Source organism: Marmota flaviventris, chromosome 16 (genome assembly GCF_047511675.1).
Source record: "Marmota flaviventris isolate mMarFla1 chromosome 16, mMarFla1.hap1, whole genome shotgun sequence".
NCBI classification, from domain to species: Eukaryota; Metazoa; Chordata; class Mammalia; order Rodentia; family Sciuridae; genus Marmota; species Marmota flaviventris.
The window spans coordinates 23,698,118-23,713,632 of record NC_092513.1 but is presented as its reverse complement, the minus strand read 5'-3'; the positions used below and the strand labels follow the sequence as shown (position 1 = coordinate 23,713,632).

The 15,515-nt window shown below is 45.8% G+C and overlaps 1 protein-coding gene across 1 annotated transcript in view; it reads left to right on the top strand.

Moving 5' to 3' along the window:
- Positions 1-565: 565 nt before the first annotated feature.
- Mapk4 (mitogen-activated protein kinase 4) overlaps positions 566-15,515 on the top strand; it is a 49,910-nt gene continuing 34,960 nt past the window's right edge. Inside the window, exon 1 of the mRNA XM_027949091.2 lies at positions 566-1,111. Within this exon, the coding sequence (XP_027804892.2) occupies positions 566-1,111 (546 nt within the window). The remainder of the gene's footprint in view (positions 1,112-15,515) is intronic.

The following is a 15,515-nucleotide window of genomic DNA, read 5'->3' as shown; positions in this document are numbered from 1 at the left end:
AAGCCCCTAGAAGCCTCCAGAACCCATTGACGGGATCCCTTCCTACTGCTCAGAACACAGAGGGAGGCTGAGCTTGGGACCCTCAAGTGAAGGAACGCAGCTCAGCTCATGACTCCCCTACGTCAGCCAGAAAGAGCTGCTCGTAACAGAGAAGGATTCAAAGAGGAGAGTTGCTGCACATTTTACTGAGACCCATGGTGACAGAAAAACATCACCTCCCTCCAGATAATCATACCAGATTTTCCTTCTAAGATGCTAGATTTGAAAGAAGCATGAGCCACTCTAAGCATCACGGAGGGTTTGGGAAGCATAACAGTTGGTGGACAGTCCTCCCAGAGCCAGCAAGGAAAGCAGCCTGAGCCCGTTGCTGTCCATCTCTGTGAGCAAGGACCTGCACCGCTCTTGCCTCCAGACGGCTGGTGGCAGTGACCTCACCAGGAGCAAAAGCGTCCCTCAGCTGGGGGACTTGGCAGAATGAGGAGTGCTGGGGAGGCCACCAGCTGGGACTTGGCCTTTCCTGACTGCCCCTCCCTCACACGGGCAGCTCCAGACCACTGAGCCAACAATGGCCGAGAGAGGAGACTGCATTGCCAGCGTCTACGGGTATGACCTGGGCGGGCGCTTTGTGGACTTCCAACCCCTGGGTTTTGGGGTCAACGGGCTTGTGCTGTCAGCCACAGACAGCCACACCTGCCGGAAGGTGGCTGTGAAGAAGATCGCCCTGAGCGATGCCCGCAGCATGAAGCACGCTCTCCGGGAGATCAAGATCATCCGGCGCCTGGACCATGACAACATCGTGAAGGTGTACGAGGTGTTGGGACCCAAGGGCACTGACCTTCAGGGCGAGCTGTTCAAGTTCAGCGTGGCCTACATTGTCCAGGAGTACATGGAGACCGACCTGGCGCGCCTGCTGGAGCAGGGCACGCTGACCGAGGAGCACGCCAAGCTGTTCATGTACCAGCTCCTCCGCGGGCTCAAGTACATCCACTCTGCCAACGTGCTGCACAGGGACCTGAAGCCCGCCAACATCTTCATCAGCACAGAGGACCTCGTGCTGAAGATAGGGGATTTCGGGTTGGCAAGGATCGTGGATCAGCATTATTCCCACAAGGTATGTCTGGCTGAATGGCTGCTCCCTGTGGCCCTTCGAACGCGCACATTGTTCCATAGGGTGTCCTTAGATTCTTGACTGTGGTCAGTATGGAGGGGAGGCTGGAAGGTTCTAGAAAGATTCCCAGGCCTGAAAAGTTGTTGGTGGAGATGTTGCTCCTCATCTTAACTCTGCCACATGGCCATGGCCAGTAACTCTGGGCTGTACAAGTAGAAGGTCGGACTAGACAAATTCTAAAGTTTCTTCTAGCTCCAAATTCTATGTCTTTGATATCGTGTGGTTGGTGAACTTGTCTGTAGCATCCCCTTAGCTCTGCTGTCCCCATAACCACTTCATCTCCCTGATGTCTGCTCAGGACACCCCCTGAGGCTTCCCACCCTATGAGCCTTATACTTGTCTCATCAGAGCAGACCAATTCTATGTCACTTTCTCTCCGTCTGTGGATCATGGGCCCAAATAGCTAATGTGATAAACTAATGCTCATTAGACATTATCAGCCAGCTAATTCCAGGGCTCCCGAGTTCTGTGACACCCTCATCCCTCAGTGGAAGAGGAAAGCCATGAGGGTCAGGATAGTTCTATTAATATTCCCCATATTGGATAACTAAATGGTCCCCAGCTGCAGGGAGTGGAGTTGGCCTGGCCACATGGGTGGGGACACATGTCACATTGACCTTTGTTCTCATGGCCCAAACCTTCTGAGCCTCCCTGACCCACTCTTTCTTCAGGTGCTGCTGATTCTCTGACATTTTATCTGTTTCCCCACCCCATATTCCTGCCACTCTGAGGCACCTCTGAGCCCCTTGGGGTGAGCATATCACCAGGGACCTCTCTACAGAGCATGCAGGAACAGGCTGGTTTTCAGCCTCCTACTGAAACCTTTGAACCTTGAAATTTGTCATTTTTAGAAAATTTTGCAGTCCTGGAGATGGAATCCAGGGCCTTGCATTTGCTGGGTGAGCACCCTAATACTGAGCTGCACCCCCAGCCCTGTACCTTGAAAACACCCCCTAGGAAGCACTTGCTCCATAATCTGTTAACAGCCAAAGGATGGGGGTGGGTCATGAGTAGTGAAGGTGGCTCTGACCTTGAACGTGCAGCTGTCCCTCTGAGGCCCACTCCTGAGCTCTCTTCCTTACATAGAAAGGCTCCGATCTGCCTGCAGCAGCCGCAGAGGAAGGGCATCACCCGCAAGGCAGGCAGGTTTCCTGTGCCACCCGCAGATTTCAGAACCCAAAGCAACCTAGATGCCTCTGGGTCAGTGGTCCTACAAATAATTTTGCCACCTTAACCTTGAGTGTGTCCCCTGCCCCAACTCCGGCAGCTGAGACCTACTTTGTAGGTAGGAACGTCCGCGGTAAAAACAAACATAAGACAATAACAAAAACGTATCCTCTCTTGTCTTCCTAATGTCTGAACACTTCTCCATGGTCCTTCCAAACAATCAAACCAAAGGTTCAACCAAATCAGTTTTTATTTGATTAAAAAAAAAACAAAAACAGAGAATCCACAACACTTGTATCTGGGACGCACAGAAATCACTTTGCATTGGAATAAGCGGTATATATGGGAATCACAGTATGATGCAAAAGGCTGATTTAGTAGTGTTATAGGGAAAGAGCTTATAATGGCACATAGTAGGCCTTCAGTTAAGTCAGGAAAGATGGTTTGTTGTAGTGAAGATTGCTGTAGTAAAAATTCTTAGGAGTTGGCCCAGTATGAGAAAGAACCACTGTATGAGCGTCAGGGCTCTGGGCTCCCTTCTGACCTTGAGAGGTTGAACATGGATGGCCATTGACCCTCTGGAACTGCAGTTGCCCTATCTTTGACAGAGACAGCAGTCCACACCCTGTCTACCCCTCTGGCTGTGGTTGAGAATCAGAATGGACCAGAGTGTAGAAGTCCTTGGGAAGCAGTAAGGAGCACATCCATTCATGTCATGGCTGTTTGCTGAGCACCCAGCAAGCCCAGTGCTGGGGCCAGGGACAGACGAGGCTCCAGTGACTGTCCACAAGAGTTATGCTTGGCACTGTCGCCTCTCACTGCCACTTCCCCCGGGGACTTTCATTTTCCCGATGCAGAGGAATGTAGATATTCTGACTTAACTCTTGTCAGGCTCTCCTCAAGAAAATTAGCTGTAGGAGGTTAGGAAAAATAATTGGAACCAGTTACTAACCCAGGAGGAGCTCAGATCTTCCCCACGCCCTGGGTTTGGCAGGTGCCGCCCGCCCCCACCCCTTCTCCTTCAAAAGCTTTCTGCTTTTAACTTCCTGCCCTCTTCTTCCCCAGTGATGATGAAAGGGCTTTGTAGTTGGTGATTTTATTTATCCAATGTTCATTTAAATCAGTTCTCATTTAATCCTCATAATGCTATGAGGCACTTAGGGCAAAGGGCCCGTTGGGAAATGGACAGAAATGACTTTCTCGAGTTTACATGGCTGGCTATGGCAGATGAATCCTAGAACTGAGGTCTTCTCGGGTCCTGTTGTGGGGACTGTCCCTGCATACTCTTCTTAATGAAGTCTTCCTGGTTCTGGGTTGGAAGTAATCTCTCCTTCCTCTAAACTGCCCTATATCTTTTCCCCATGCTGAAGCCTCTATCTTCTACACTAATGGTTCTTGACTCCATCTTATGGGTATTTGTGACTGTATTTGTTCTCTCCCAGGTGGACAGTCACTTGATTCTTGAGGGCTGTCTCTTGTTCATCTTGGTTTCCCCCATGGAGTCTGACCTCTGGGGCTGTGTGGCATGGCTCCCTGTTGATCTTGTGGATTGTGTTGAGCAGATGGAAGAATCGCCTTCTACCAGAGCTTTGCAGATAAGAAGCCGACAGGGGAAGTAGCCCTGCTCAAGGTCATGCCGTGCACACGGAGCCTCACTTCTCAGTTGTTCTAGTTGCCAAATGTGGATAGTCATTCCCATTCCTCTTCTCTCCTAGAATTCTTGTTAGATTCAAATGAAAGTGTGGAGATCAGATTGCTTTCAGACGTTCAAAGGATAGAATCCCTAACAGAACTATTTGCTCGGTGACACCAGGCAGACACGCAGGTCAGCTTACCCTCCACTGAGATGTGGACCCAACTCTTGACATCATGGCCCAGGGATGAGTCATGAGGCCCTGGTTTGCGACCCTTTCTGCCCCCCTCAGCAGGCCTACTGATGAGTTCTTGTCATTTCTATCAAGAAGAGACAGCTGAATGATCAAAGCATGTTTTTCTTTAAATTGGTCCTATTAGAAAGTGGGTGATCTCAAAAGAAAAAAAAAGAAACTAAAAGTTCACTAAGCCCTGTGCAAATTAAGAAATGTCAGGAAACCCCCAGAGAGCAGTTAGAGGGCCCAGACTATGTGAGCTCATCCCTGTGGCCTGGAGAAAGCCCACTGTTTATCCTGCCATAGAACCTCGCTGTGGCTGCCCGCAGACCCGCTCTCAGGGGTGCAGGGGGAAAATACCCAGGGAGGAAAAGAAGAGGAAAGGGGTTCATCAGAATCTGCTCAGCCGGAGGCTTGTATTTTGGGTGAATCATTCGAGTAAGTCTGAGCTTGCTGCTGGGCTGGCCTGCCTTTGAGCCCCAAGCCCTGTCTTCTTACCTCATTCACAGCTCAGTAAATCACTGTAGTTTATTGAGGCCATTTCTCATTAGGATTCCTTAAAGCTCAGCTAGTTCGGGGCTTCTCAAATTATGGTCCCAGAGGTGCGGACTCAGCTCACTTGGGAACTCCTTAGAGGTGCAGATTCTGAGTCCCTTCTCAGACCCACTGAATCCGAGAGGAGGTGGAACAGGCCATCTGTGTCCCCAGGCCTCCCAGTGATCCCAGTGTTCCGAAGCAGCAGGCCGTCTGCCTGTGGACAGACAGCAGAGGCTGCCCGTGAGCTTGCTGCTGCCGGGCACTGTGGGCAACACCAGCTCCTCCCAGCTAGCGAGGGGAAGTTGAGGCAGGCACCTTCACCAGGAAGGGTGGCTGAAGGTGCAGCTCAGAGCACAGGATGGCTTTGCAGGTCCTGTCACATCACCTTGGAAACAGCCTGTTCCACCAGGGCACAGATTTGGCAGGGAGCTAAACAAACCAGGCACCTAAACCAAGAGGAGTATGGGTTCTGCGCAGGTTTGGTTTTAACGGCTCGTCAGGTGGTATGAGCAGTGATTTTTGAAAACATATACGTTTTCGTTCTGGTGTCAATTACTTCACTAAGATGTTATTTTAAAACAAAAACACTGGTTTCACAGCTCAGGAAGATTGGATGTTTGAGGGCTCAGTAAATCACTGTAGTTTATTGAGACCATGGTTCAATAATTCAAGGGCCCACAGGAGGCAAAGAAGGGCGGAGCAGAGCTCCCACGTGGGTCTCTCCTGTTCATGGGCCTACTTCCCCCTCTCTGGCCACTCACCTGCCTTTGGAGACTTCTGAGGCCAGGATCACCTCCCCATCTTCCTGAGAAGATGCACAGAAAGGGCCTTTTAAGCACACATTCCCTTGACACTGAGCCTCAGAGGAGGAGAACTCATCCCCCTGGTCTGTGCCAGCGCCCTCTTGTCCATGTGCTCGTATCTTGGATGGCTTCTGCATGACAGATGGCAAACCCCAAGGTTCAGGGAGGGGAAGGATTTGTCCAGACCCTAGAATAGGATCAGAGTCCATAGTGCTGGCACCATGGGGGGCCCAGCCACCCACAGAGGCCCTGAGAAAACAGGCTCATGGAAGGACACCTGGCCAAGGGACCAGCTAGCTAGAAGGTCACTTTCTTCTTAAGCCGCTAAACATGTTATTCCAAATCAGTGGAGCTGAAAAGATCTATGTAGAAGACTATAAAATATCCCTTTTTGAAGGGGAAAAATATGGCCTAGAGGATTAGCACAGAGGTTGTTCTGGAGAGTCAAGTGTCCCTGGACACTCAGGAAGAGTTAGAAAGCTCATTTTGTTGGCTTTCAGTGCCCCCTTTCCCCGAAGAAGAGGCCCCAGGAGCAGAACACCGCACACAGGCCCCTACCACGGGAAGCAACCCACTGAACCCCAGGAATGATGTTATACATCTTTCACAACTGGCACGACCCAGGCACCAAACAATCATAATGTCCCAGCCAGAGTCCTGAGGCAGGGTCCTGGAGGTTCTCTGCTTCCCAGAAACTGGCCCTTGATTGCCTGTTCACGGGCCTCACTCTGACATCAGGTCTAGCATGCCTGTGCCTGTGCCTTCTGGCCTGCCTTATGGCTGCCCCTTAAATCAAAACTCACTCTTTCAAATGTGCCTGTAGGTCTGGTTTTCCCCTGGGGGTGAGCAGCTGATTAAATGTTCCTCCTGACAACTTCTTACTCTCAAAACCAGCCTACTCACCCACCTGGTACTCACTTGTCAATCAGAGGTGCCGCTTCTGATGGCAAGCGACGAAGCTCTAGACTTCAAGAAGCATTCAACTGGCCAGGGAGGCTAAAGCGGAGCTGGTATTTCACGTAGGCTTGTTGGTGACAAATTCTTTGTCATCTAGAAAGTACCTTTATTTTTGAAGTTTATTTCCAAACTGTATATAATATTATGAATGTGTGACTTTTTATTCTTTCAGTATTAAAAAAAATCATTGTTTTATTTTCTATCCCTATTGTTTTAAAAGAGAAGTTGGTTTTTATTCATATCATTATTTCCCTCTATGAAATATCCCCACCCCCTCTGGCCACTTTCAGGATTTTCTCTTAATCTTTAACTTTCAACAGCTTGACTGTGATGTGCCCAGATGTAGTTTTATTTATCCTGTATGAGGTTTAGTGAACTTCTTGAATCTATAAATTGATCCCCCCCCCACCACTTCTCTCTTTACCTTCTGGATTCCGGTTATTTGTGTATTAGTGAGTCTAGTGTTGACACAAAGATTTCCCAGTCTTTTTTCTCTTCTTTATTCAGAATGGACAATTTTTATGTTTCTGTCTTCAACTCTACTGACCTTTTCTTCTGACGTCTCTAATTTGCTGCTAAACCCATTTGGGTGAATTTTTTATTTTGGATAATATGCTTTTCTGTTCTAGAATTTTCATTTGTTTTATATATATTTCTCATTTGTGTGCTTAGATTCCCTATCTTTTTACTCATTAAGACCATATTTTTCTTTAAGTCCTTAAACATACTGATAATGCCTAAACTCTGTTAATTCCAACCTCTGGAATGCATCAGGATCTGTTTTCTATTGACTGTTTTTTTTTTCCTTGAATTTGGTTCATGTTTCTCTACTCCTCCACATTTCTAGTATTTTTTATTGTTTGCAGCCACTGAAGTTGATACTCTGAAAGGAGTCCAAGTTATATTGTCTTTCTTTGAAGAATATCAATTTTTGTTCTGGTAGGCAGTTAATTTATTAGTAACTCTCCTGGTCCTATCAAGGCTTTTATAGGCCAGGTCTACATAGTCCTTACCTGAGAGCGTGGTCCTTAATCTGATGGCTTGGCCTCTCTCCTGTTTCACCTCAGCGCTTGCAGTGTTATCAAGGGTCGCCCCCATGGCTGGGCAGGGACTCCACTCTCTCCCAACACTCTGCTGCCTCTCATATCCTGTTCTGTTGAGTTCCAATGTGGATGCTGTTTGCTAGACCTTGACAGAGTCTCACACTGGGTGTGTGCAGCACAGTCTTCAGTTAGAGATCTGTGGGGACCCCTCTTGCACAAACTTCTGGACCCCTACCCTGTGACGCTCCTTCCTCTCTAGGATTCACGAAGCTCATCTCCCATGCTTCCATCCTTTCTCTCGGGGACCTGCAGAGCCTGTTGTCCAGTGCCTGAAAACACCTGCTATGTATGTTTTGTCCAGGCTTGTAGTTGCTTACAACTGGAGGACAAATCCAGTACCAGGTACTCCATCGTGACCAGGGGTACTCAGTCCTAACATTTAATGGTGGTGACGCTCTGTGGAATGGATTATTTTTGGATAGCAGATTACGAGCACCTTGGAGGAATTGATGGCTCACTCATCTCTGCATCTCCGGTGGCGTGCTTAGTGAATATTATTCAGTGGGATTAAATGGGAAAGCCTGGGGGATTTAATGTTGAATAATGTGCTCCTCTTCCCTTTGCACCTGAGTTCTGCTAGGGCTATGGCTTAGATGTGGTGTGTCCCCCAAGGGTTCATGTACTGGAGACTTGGCCCTGGTGTGAAGTTAAGAGGTGGTGGGATCTTTAAGATGAGAGGCCTAGTGGGAGGTCATTAGTCCCTGATTTTGCAAAACATTGATGTAGCTCTCATAAGACCCTGGTCAGTTTTTGTGAGGTTGTTATAAAAAAGCAAGCCTTGCTGGTCCTTTCACTCTGGCTTCCTGTCCCTGAATGTGATTTCTCCCTCTCACATACATTCCCATCAGTTTGGGGCAACATGTCACACCATGGATGGGCTCACGTTAAGCTGGTTGCCAACTAAACTCTGTTAATTCCATATTCTCTGATTTACATTTATATAGTTGGGTTTTTAGCCCAACTTACAGGATTTTCTTCACTCTTATCCCTGGTAGATTTCATCTTCTTGGCATCAGACAAATTTTCCAACCAGAGGAGATCTTTTTTGGAACTTTGTTCCATCACATAATCTTGCCCTTTACAGCTTCATAATTTATAAGCCTGCCTTCCAGAACTTTACCCTTATCTTAATTAAAATATGTGTGAAGAGATTAGGCCAAAGGCCTAGCCTCAAAACCACTAGACACTTCCCCCCGGGTGACACTGACCCAAAAGCTAGCATTCTCTGGGTTTCATTCCCCAGCCAATTATGGATTTACATAATTGTGTAGTTGTCTACATGTTTTTTTAATTGTCCACAAAGATGTCCTAAGAGATTTAACTAAATGCATTATGAAGATTCAGAGACACTGTCTACAGAACCCTCTCATTCTACCTTCATACACTTTAAAACTCAGCCTAAAGATTCAAACAGCCAAATTCAAATCACATGACCAGCTGTAACACCTTAATTCCTAGTTACGCAGAGCACAGAGGTTGCCAAACACTACCCCCTTACTTAGAGAAAACCTGATACATGAAAATCTAAACTTACAGAATCATGTTGAAGGTTAGGGCATGGTTCAATAAACTGTAGTTTGCCCATTGAATAGAATGTTATACAACTGTCTTCGGTGGTGTTTTTGAAGAGTTTGCAATAACAGGGAAAAGTTTTATGTAATAATGATGGATTTAAAAAGCAAGATGCAGAATTGTATAAATGGTATGATCATAACAGCTTCAAATAAGAAGAAAAGAACTACACACAAGAAATAAACTAGAAGTAAAAACTCTAAAACATTAATAGTGTTGGACAGTGAATGGAGTTTTTCATTCTCTTGTTTCTCTATAATTCTCCAAATTGTGCATGGTGTCATCATAGTAAACTTTACAGGCAAGAGTGTGAGGAAGTTTGCCCCAAGAGTAAGTTTACCAAGAACATGTTCTTTGCACAAAGAACAGTGAACCTGAGTTATTTGGTTACCAAGAGAGGAGGGTCAGGCATGCTGGCATCTGGCCCCAAAGCACAGGTATGCAGCCTCACCTGCATCCTCTGTATGGTGCCCACCGTGTCATGTATACAAGGCTCACCTCCACACCAGAGTGGCAGCCCTGCCTTTGCTGCTGCCTCCAAAGGAACTTTCGAGTGGACTGGTCTGGGTGCACTGTGACAACCCTACCTCAAGGTTGAGTGGGCAGATGCCCTGTGGCCCCAAGCAAGCTACTCAACCTGCCTCAGGCTGGCTCTGTCCCCTCATAATAACAGGCTCTTCTTCATGGGTCTGTGTGGACACAAATCAAATGATGTGTGCAATGTTCAGCCTGCTTCACGCATCTGGAGAGCCCCCAGTAAACAGTAGCCATTTTTTTACCTTGATTCTTAATAGGTTCTCACATAACTGAAGTTCCACCACAAACAGTAAATTGGGGTGGTCAGCCATGCTTCAATTTATATTCTAAGATACAAGTTAAAGGAGTGAAGAAGAGTGGGAGCCAGTGGGAAAACCAGTATTTGAACCAACTTGTCAGAATAGGTTGATGAGAAGGCTCTGGGTTTTATGGGGTGGGAGCGGGTGGCTAACTCAAGGAGACCAGCATAGGGAGCCCCTTTAAATGTTGACACTTTTTCAATTTGGCCAAAGGCTGGTTCTAATGCTGAGGTTATACACGAGGTGTGATATTCAAAATATCTAATAGTTAGCTGGGCACAGTGGCACACTCCTATAATTCCAGTGGATCAGGAGGCTGAGGCAGGAGGATCATGAGTTCAAAGCCAGCCTCAGCAACTTAGTGAGGCTCTAAGCAAGATGCTGTCTCTAAATAAAATATAAGAAAAGGGCTGGGGATGTGGCTCAGTGATTAAGCACCCCTGGGTTCAATCCCTGGTACCAAAAATATATATTTCTAATAGTTGGTAAGTTTGGGGACCACCCGTCAGAATAGACAACAGCTGTGAGCACCCATCACCCCTACAAAGACTAGAAAGCAGGGCCCACCTTTCTAGGGGTGAGCCTGCAGAGGTCCACCAGTGACATCCACACCAGGCACATGGAACAGCAGCCAGAGGCTGCCCTCACAGTCAGCTGCTGAGGAGAGAGGCACTGGTCCCACATCCGCCCCAACACTCTTATCCTTGCCTCCTCCTCTTCCAGGATATTATGTTTGCCCTCTCCATCACACCTAACCAGAGGTGAAGGCATCAAGAGAGAGCAAGCCATTCCCTGCTCTCCCTCCTGCACCTTGCTGTCCCCTCCTCTGGTTCTCAGAAGACGTAGCCAGTAGATTTGCTGGCACCTGGGGCACTCTAGGATATGTGTGAAGATTTTTTTTTTTTTGGCAATATCTTCTATACACAATTAATGTTATCAGAGTTGTAGGCCAGAGGCCTACCCATGCCAAAAACAACAAACGAAAGGTAAAGTGAAAATCTTAACTTTAATCAAAATGGCCATATTGGGAAGGCAGAGTGAGATCCACCATCTCAGCCGTGTCTTCCAGGTACAGCTACTAACAGGAGCTTTAGGTTTAAAGAGAGGAAGAATGGGCGCAGGGAGAGAGGTCTGCATCCATTAGTAGTCCTGATCAAACTGTGGTTTGTTTGATCATTAGTCCAGTTCTGGTCCTGTGTGGTGGCTCTGGAGAAGTCTTTATCACTTGAGGGGTAATTTCCACGCGTTGCTCAGGATGTTTATCTATCAGACCTGTGATGGTGGGAGGAGGCAATTCTGTTCCCATGGATGATTGCTCCTGCTTAGGGAGGCAGTCTGATCATGGATGAGTTCCTGGAAGATGCAGGACAGCGACCAAAGACTTCTAGGCACCACTCTATGGGTCTGAAACAGGATGCTCCCAATCTTGATCATCGAACATCTCTACAAGTCTTGTCTTGTTTAGGGGCAGTTAGGAAAATAGGCCTTATGCTACTAGTTTTTAGATGAACCTTCCATACATGGTTAACACACATGCAGAACTGAGCAGGAATCTGAAGACAGATACAGAAGAAAGGTGGAGATGCCAAACTTTATCCTGCTTTTAGTTACCCCCTGGGCATTTGCAGGCCTAAGTGAAGAGTCAGTGCTTAGAGCAAAGGCAGCTTCTCTTCCACTCCTACCATCTGTGACAGTATATCCCCAGTAAGGAAGCTGCGAACTGAGGCCTCCTGCCTCACCTGGCTTCACAGTCCTAAGAAACCTATGGTACAAAGGTGGTTTTCAGTAGCCCCTGAGCTGAGCTAAGAGGAGCCCAAAGCCAAAACAGAGTCACAGGTCTGTTTCTGCGTGTCCTGTTGTCTAGCTGTGTCCTAGGTCACTGTCCTACGCCTTCCAGGAACTCATCCATGATCAGACTGCCTCCCTAAGCAGGAGCATTCGTTCATGGGAACCAGCTGCCCTCCCAACCCTGACCCCGACCAACTTGCAATCACCGCATGGGTCTGAAGCTGGTGTGGGTATGGGTAGCTTTGCTTCTGTAGCTGGGGATGGGCATCTTCATTTGACCCTGAACTAGTTCCTGGAACTCTGGAACTCACAGTACTACACCCTGGGGGTTCTTTCCCACCGGTGATAACTGCAAATCCTCATACCAACCCTCTGGGAGGCAGGTCAAGTTAATGAGTAGATGAAGACTAGGGAGCCCCTGAGCCTGATGTTGGGGAGCACACCTAAGGTCCCACTGCTAAGCTGGGACTGAATCTGAGCTCCTGGGACCAGGAAGAACAGCCGATGGACCCCCTGGGCTACAGAACTTGGGAGCTCTCCTATTGCCCTCTGAGGAAAGGAGAGCAGAGTCACAGACTGGGGGTATTGGCCTCTGCCTTTCCCATGAAGGACTTGGAGCACAGAGCAGTTCCCTGACCTTCCTAGCCCTCACTCAGCGGAGATGGAGCTAGGACAGAAAATTGCCATGCCTGTGTCCTGGGCCGGCCGTCTCTCTGTAGTTCCCTGCACAGTCTCCTGTGGGCCTCCTGCACTGCTGTCTGTGTTAGCAAGGTAGGTTCCCACCATGGGGCCCAGAGCTCCCTGCCCCAGCAGGCAGCCAGATGGCAGAGGCCACCAGCAAGAGTATTCCCTTTAGTAGAACAATGCTTCATATTTTCTTTTAAACTCTATTTTTAAAAACAACTCTACTGAGCTATAATTAGTATACCACACAACTCATGCATTGAAAGAGTATAATTCAGTGATTTTTACTATATTTAGAGTTGTATATCCATCAGCAGAATTAATTGTAGAACATTTCCTCACCCCCAAAGGTAACCTGACTCCCCTGTCACCTCCCTCCCAAAGTCTCTTGTCCCCCGCAACTCTTGGTAACCACTGATCTTTCTTACGGATTTTTCTGTTCAGGGTAGTTTTTTATAAACAGACTCATACACCATTTAGTCCTTTCTGGCTGGCTTCTTCCATTCTGCATGATGTTCTCAAGATTATCCACGTGGCAGAAGCAGGTGCAAGTACTTTGTTTCTCTTTATTACCAAATAATATTCCACAGCATGCACATTCCATTTTTGCTTATCCATTCATCGGTTGATGGATGTGGTATTGTTTCCACCCTTTGGCTAATGCTGCCGTGAATATTCCTGTACAGTTTTTATGTGGACATATGTTTTCCTTTCTCTTGGGATATGCCTACAAGTGGAATTACTGGGTCTTAAGGTACTGTCTGAGGAGCTACCTGACTGTTTTCCAAAGTGGCTGCACCATTTTGCATTCCCATCAACAATGTATGAAGGTTCATTTTCTTTATATTCTAACACTTGTTGTTTTTCTATTTCTTTTGTTTCAAATTCTTTTTATTCTAGTGAATGTGGAGTGGTATTTCACTATGGGTATTTTTTGGTTTTGCTTTGATTGCATGTGTCTGTGTGTGTGTACACATGGGCACGTGTGCATGTGTGTGTGTATTTTTATTGGGGATTGAAGCCAGGGATGCTTTACCACTAAGCTATATCCCCAGCCCTTTTTATTTTTTTATTTTGAGACAGGGTCTTTCCAAGTTGCCCAGGCTGGCTTGGACCTTGTGATCCTCCTACCTTGGCCTCCCAAATTGCTGGGATTACAGACGTGCGCCACCACTGTGCGCTCACTGTGATTTTGGTTTGTGTTCACCTGATGGCAAATAATTCTTATCATAGCCATTTGCATATCTTCTTTTAATTTGTTTTAAATATTTTTTTTAGTTGTAGTTGGACACAATATCTTTATTTTATTTATTTATTTTTATGTGGTGCTGAGGATCGAACCCAGTGCTTTGCACATGCTAGGTGAGCACTCTACCACTGAGCCACAACCTGAACCCTGCCCGTTTTAATTCTTTTATCATTGAATTGGAAAGGTTCTTTATGTATTCTAAATGCAGGCTCCTCCCGGATGCAGTGGCACATACCTATAATCCCAGTGGCTCTGGAGAATGAGGTAGGAGGATTGCGAATTCAAAGCCAGCCTCAGCAATTTAGCAGAGTCCCTGTCTCTAAATAAAATATAAAAAAGGGCTGGGAATGCAGTTAAGTGCCCCTTGGTTCAATCACCAGTACCAAAAAAAAAAAAAAAAAAAAAAAGAAAGAAAGAAAGAAATGCGTCCTAAATGCAGGCTTTTTATCAGATGAATGATTTGCAAAAAAAAAAACAAGTCAGCTCAAATCCTGTTGGTTGGCTTTTCACTTTCTGGCTCATGTCCTTTGAAACACAATTTTTTTCATTTCCGTGATATCTAGTTTGCTTATTTTTTCTTTTGTTGCTTTAGTTTGTGATGTCATATCTGAAAAATCATTACCTAATCCAAAGTAATAAAGATTTATGCATGCGATTTCTTAGTTTTATAGTTTTAGTTCTTCATTTAGGTCTTTGATCCACTTTTAGTTGACCTTTGTCTATAGTGTGAGATTAGGGTCCAGCTTCATTCTCTTTTTAGTTGTTGCTGGACCTTTACTTATTTATTTTATTTATATGTGGTAATGAGAATCAAACCCAGTGCCTCACACACACTAGGTCAGTGCTCTACCACTGAGCTACAACCCCAGCCCCCAACTTTATTCTCTTGCAGGTGGATATCTAATTGTCCCAGCCCCATTTATTGGAAACACTTTCTTTTTCCTCTTTTCAATTTCTTGGAATCTTTAAACATACCAATTAACTATAAAGGTCAGGATTATTTCTGGATTCTCCATTGTATTCCGTTGGCCTGTATGTCCCTCTTATGTCCGTATCACACAATCTCCATCACTGCAGTTTTGAAGCAGGTTTTGGAATCAGAGTGTATGAATCCTCCAACTTTGTTCTTTTTCAAGATTGTTTTAGAAAGTCAGTACATAAAAAGCAATGAAGCACTTATGCATGATATAACGTTGATGAATCTTGAAACCATTATACAAAGTGAAAGAAGGCAGACCCAAAAGGTCATGTATTGTGTTTTCCTGTTTATCTAAAATGTACAGAATAAGAAAATTCATGGAGACAGAAAATAAAGTAGTGGTGCCCAGGGCTGGGGAACAGAAGAAAATGGGGCATGCCTACTAATGTGAATAAGATTCCTTTTGGGGTTGATGAAAATGTTCTGGAATTAGTAATGATAGTTGCACATTCTTGAGAATATACCAAAACCAATAAACGAAATACTCTAAAGTAGCAAATTTTATTTCATACAAATTGAATCTAAAAAAAATTTTAAGAAACAGGTTGTCTGAATATATTTACATCTACTAAAGAAATAATGTATATAGTATAAACTCTTTCTCAAAAGAAAAAAATACTCCAGACCTATTTTATAGGTAAATTCTATCACATATTTAAAGAGAAATAATACCAGTTCTACAAGTTCTTTCCAAAAATTAAAGGGAGTGATTCTTAACTCATTCTAACCATCCCTGGAATAACAAAACCCACACACACACAAAAAAAAAAAAAAACTGTATAAGAAAGAAATCAATCAATATCT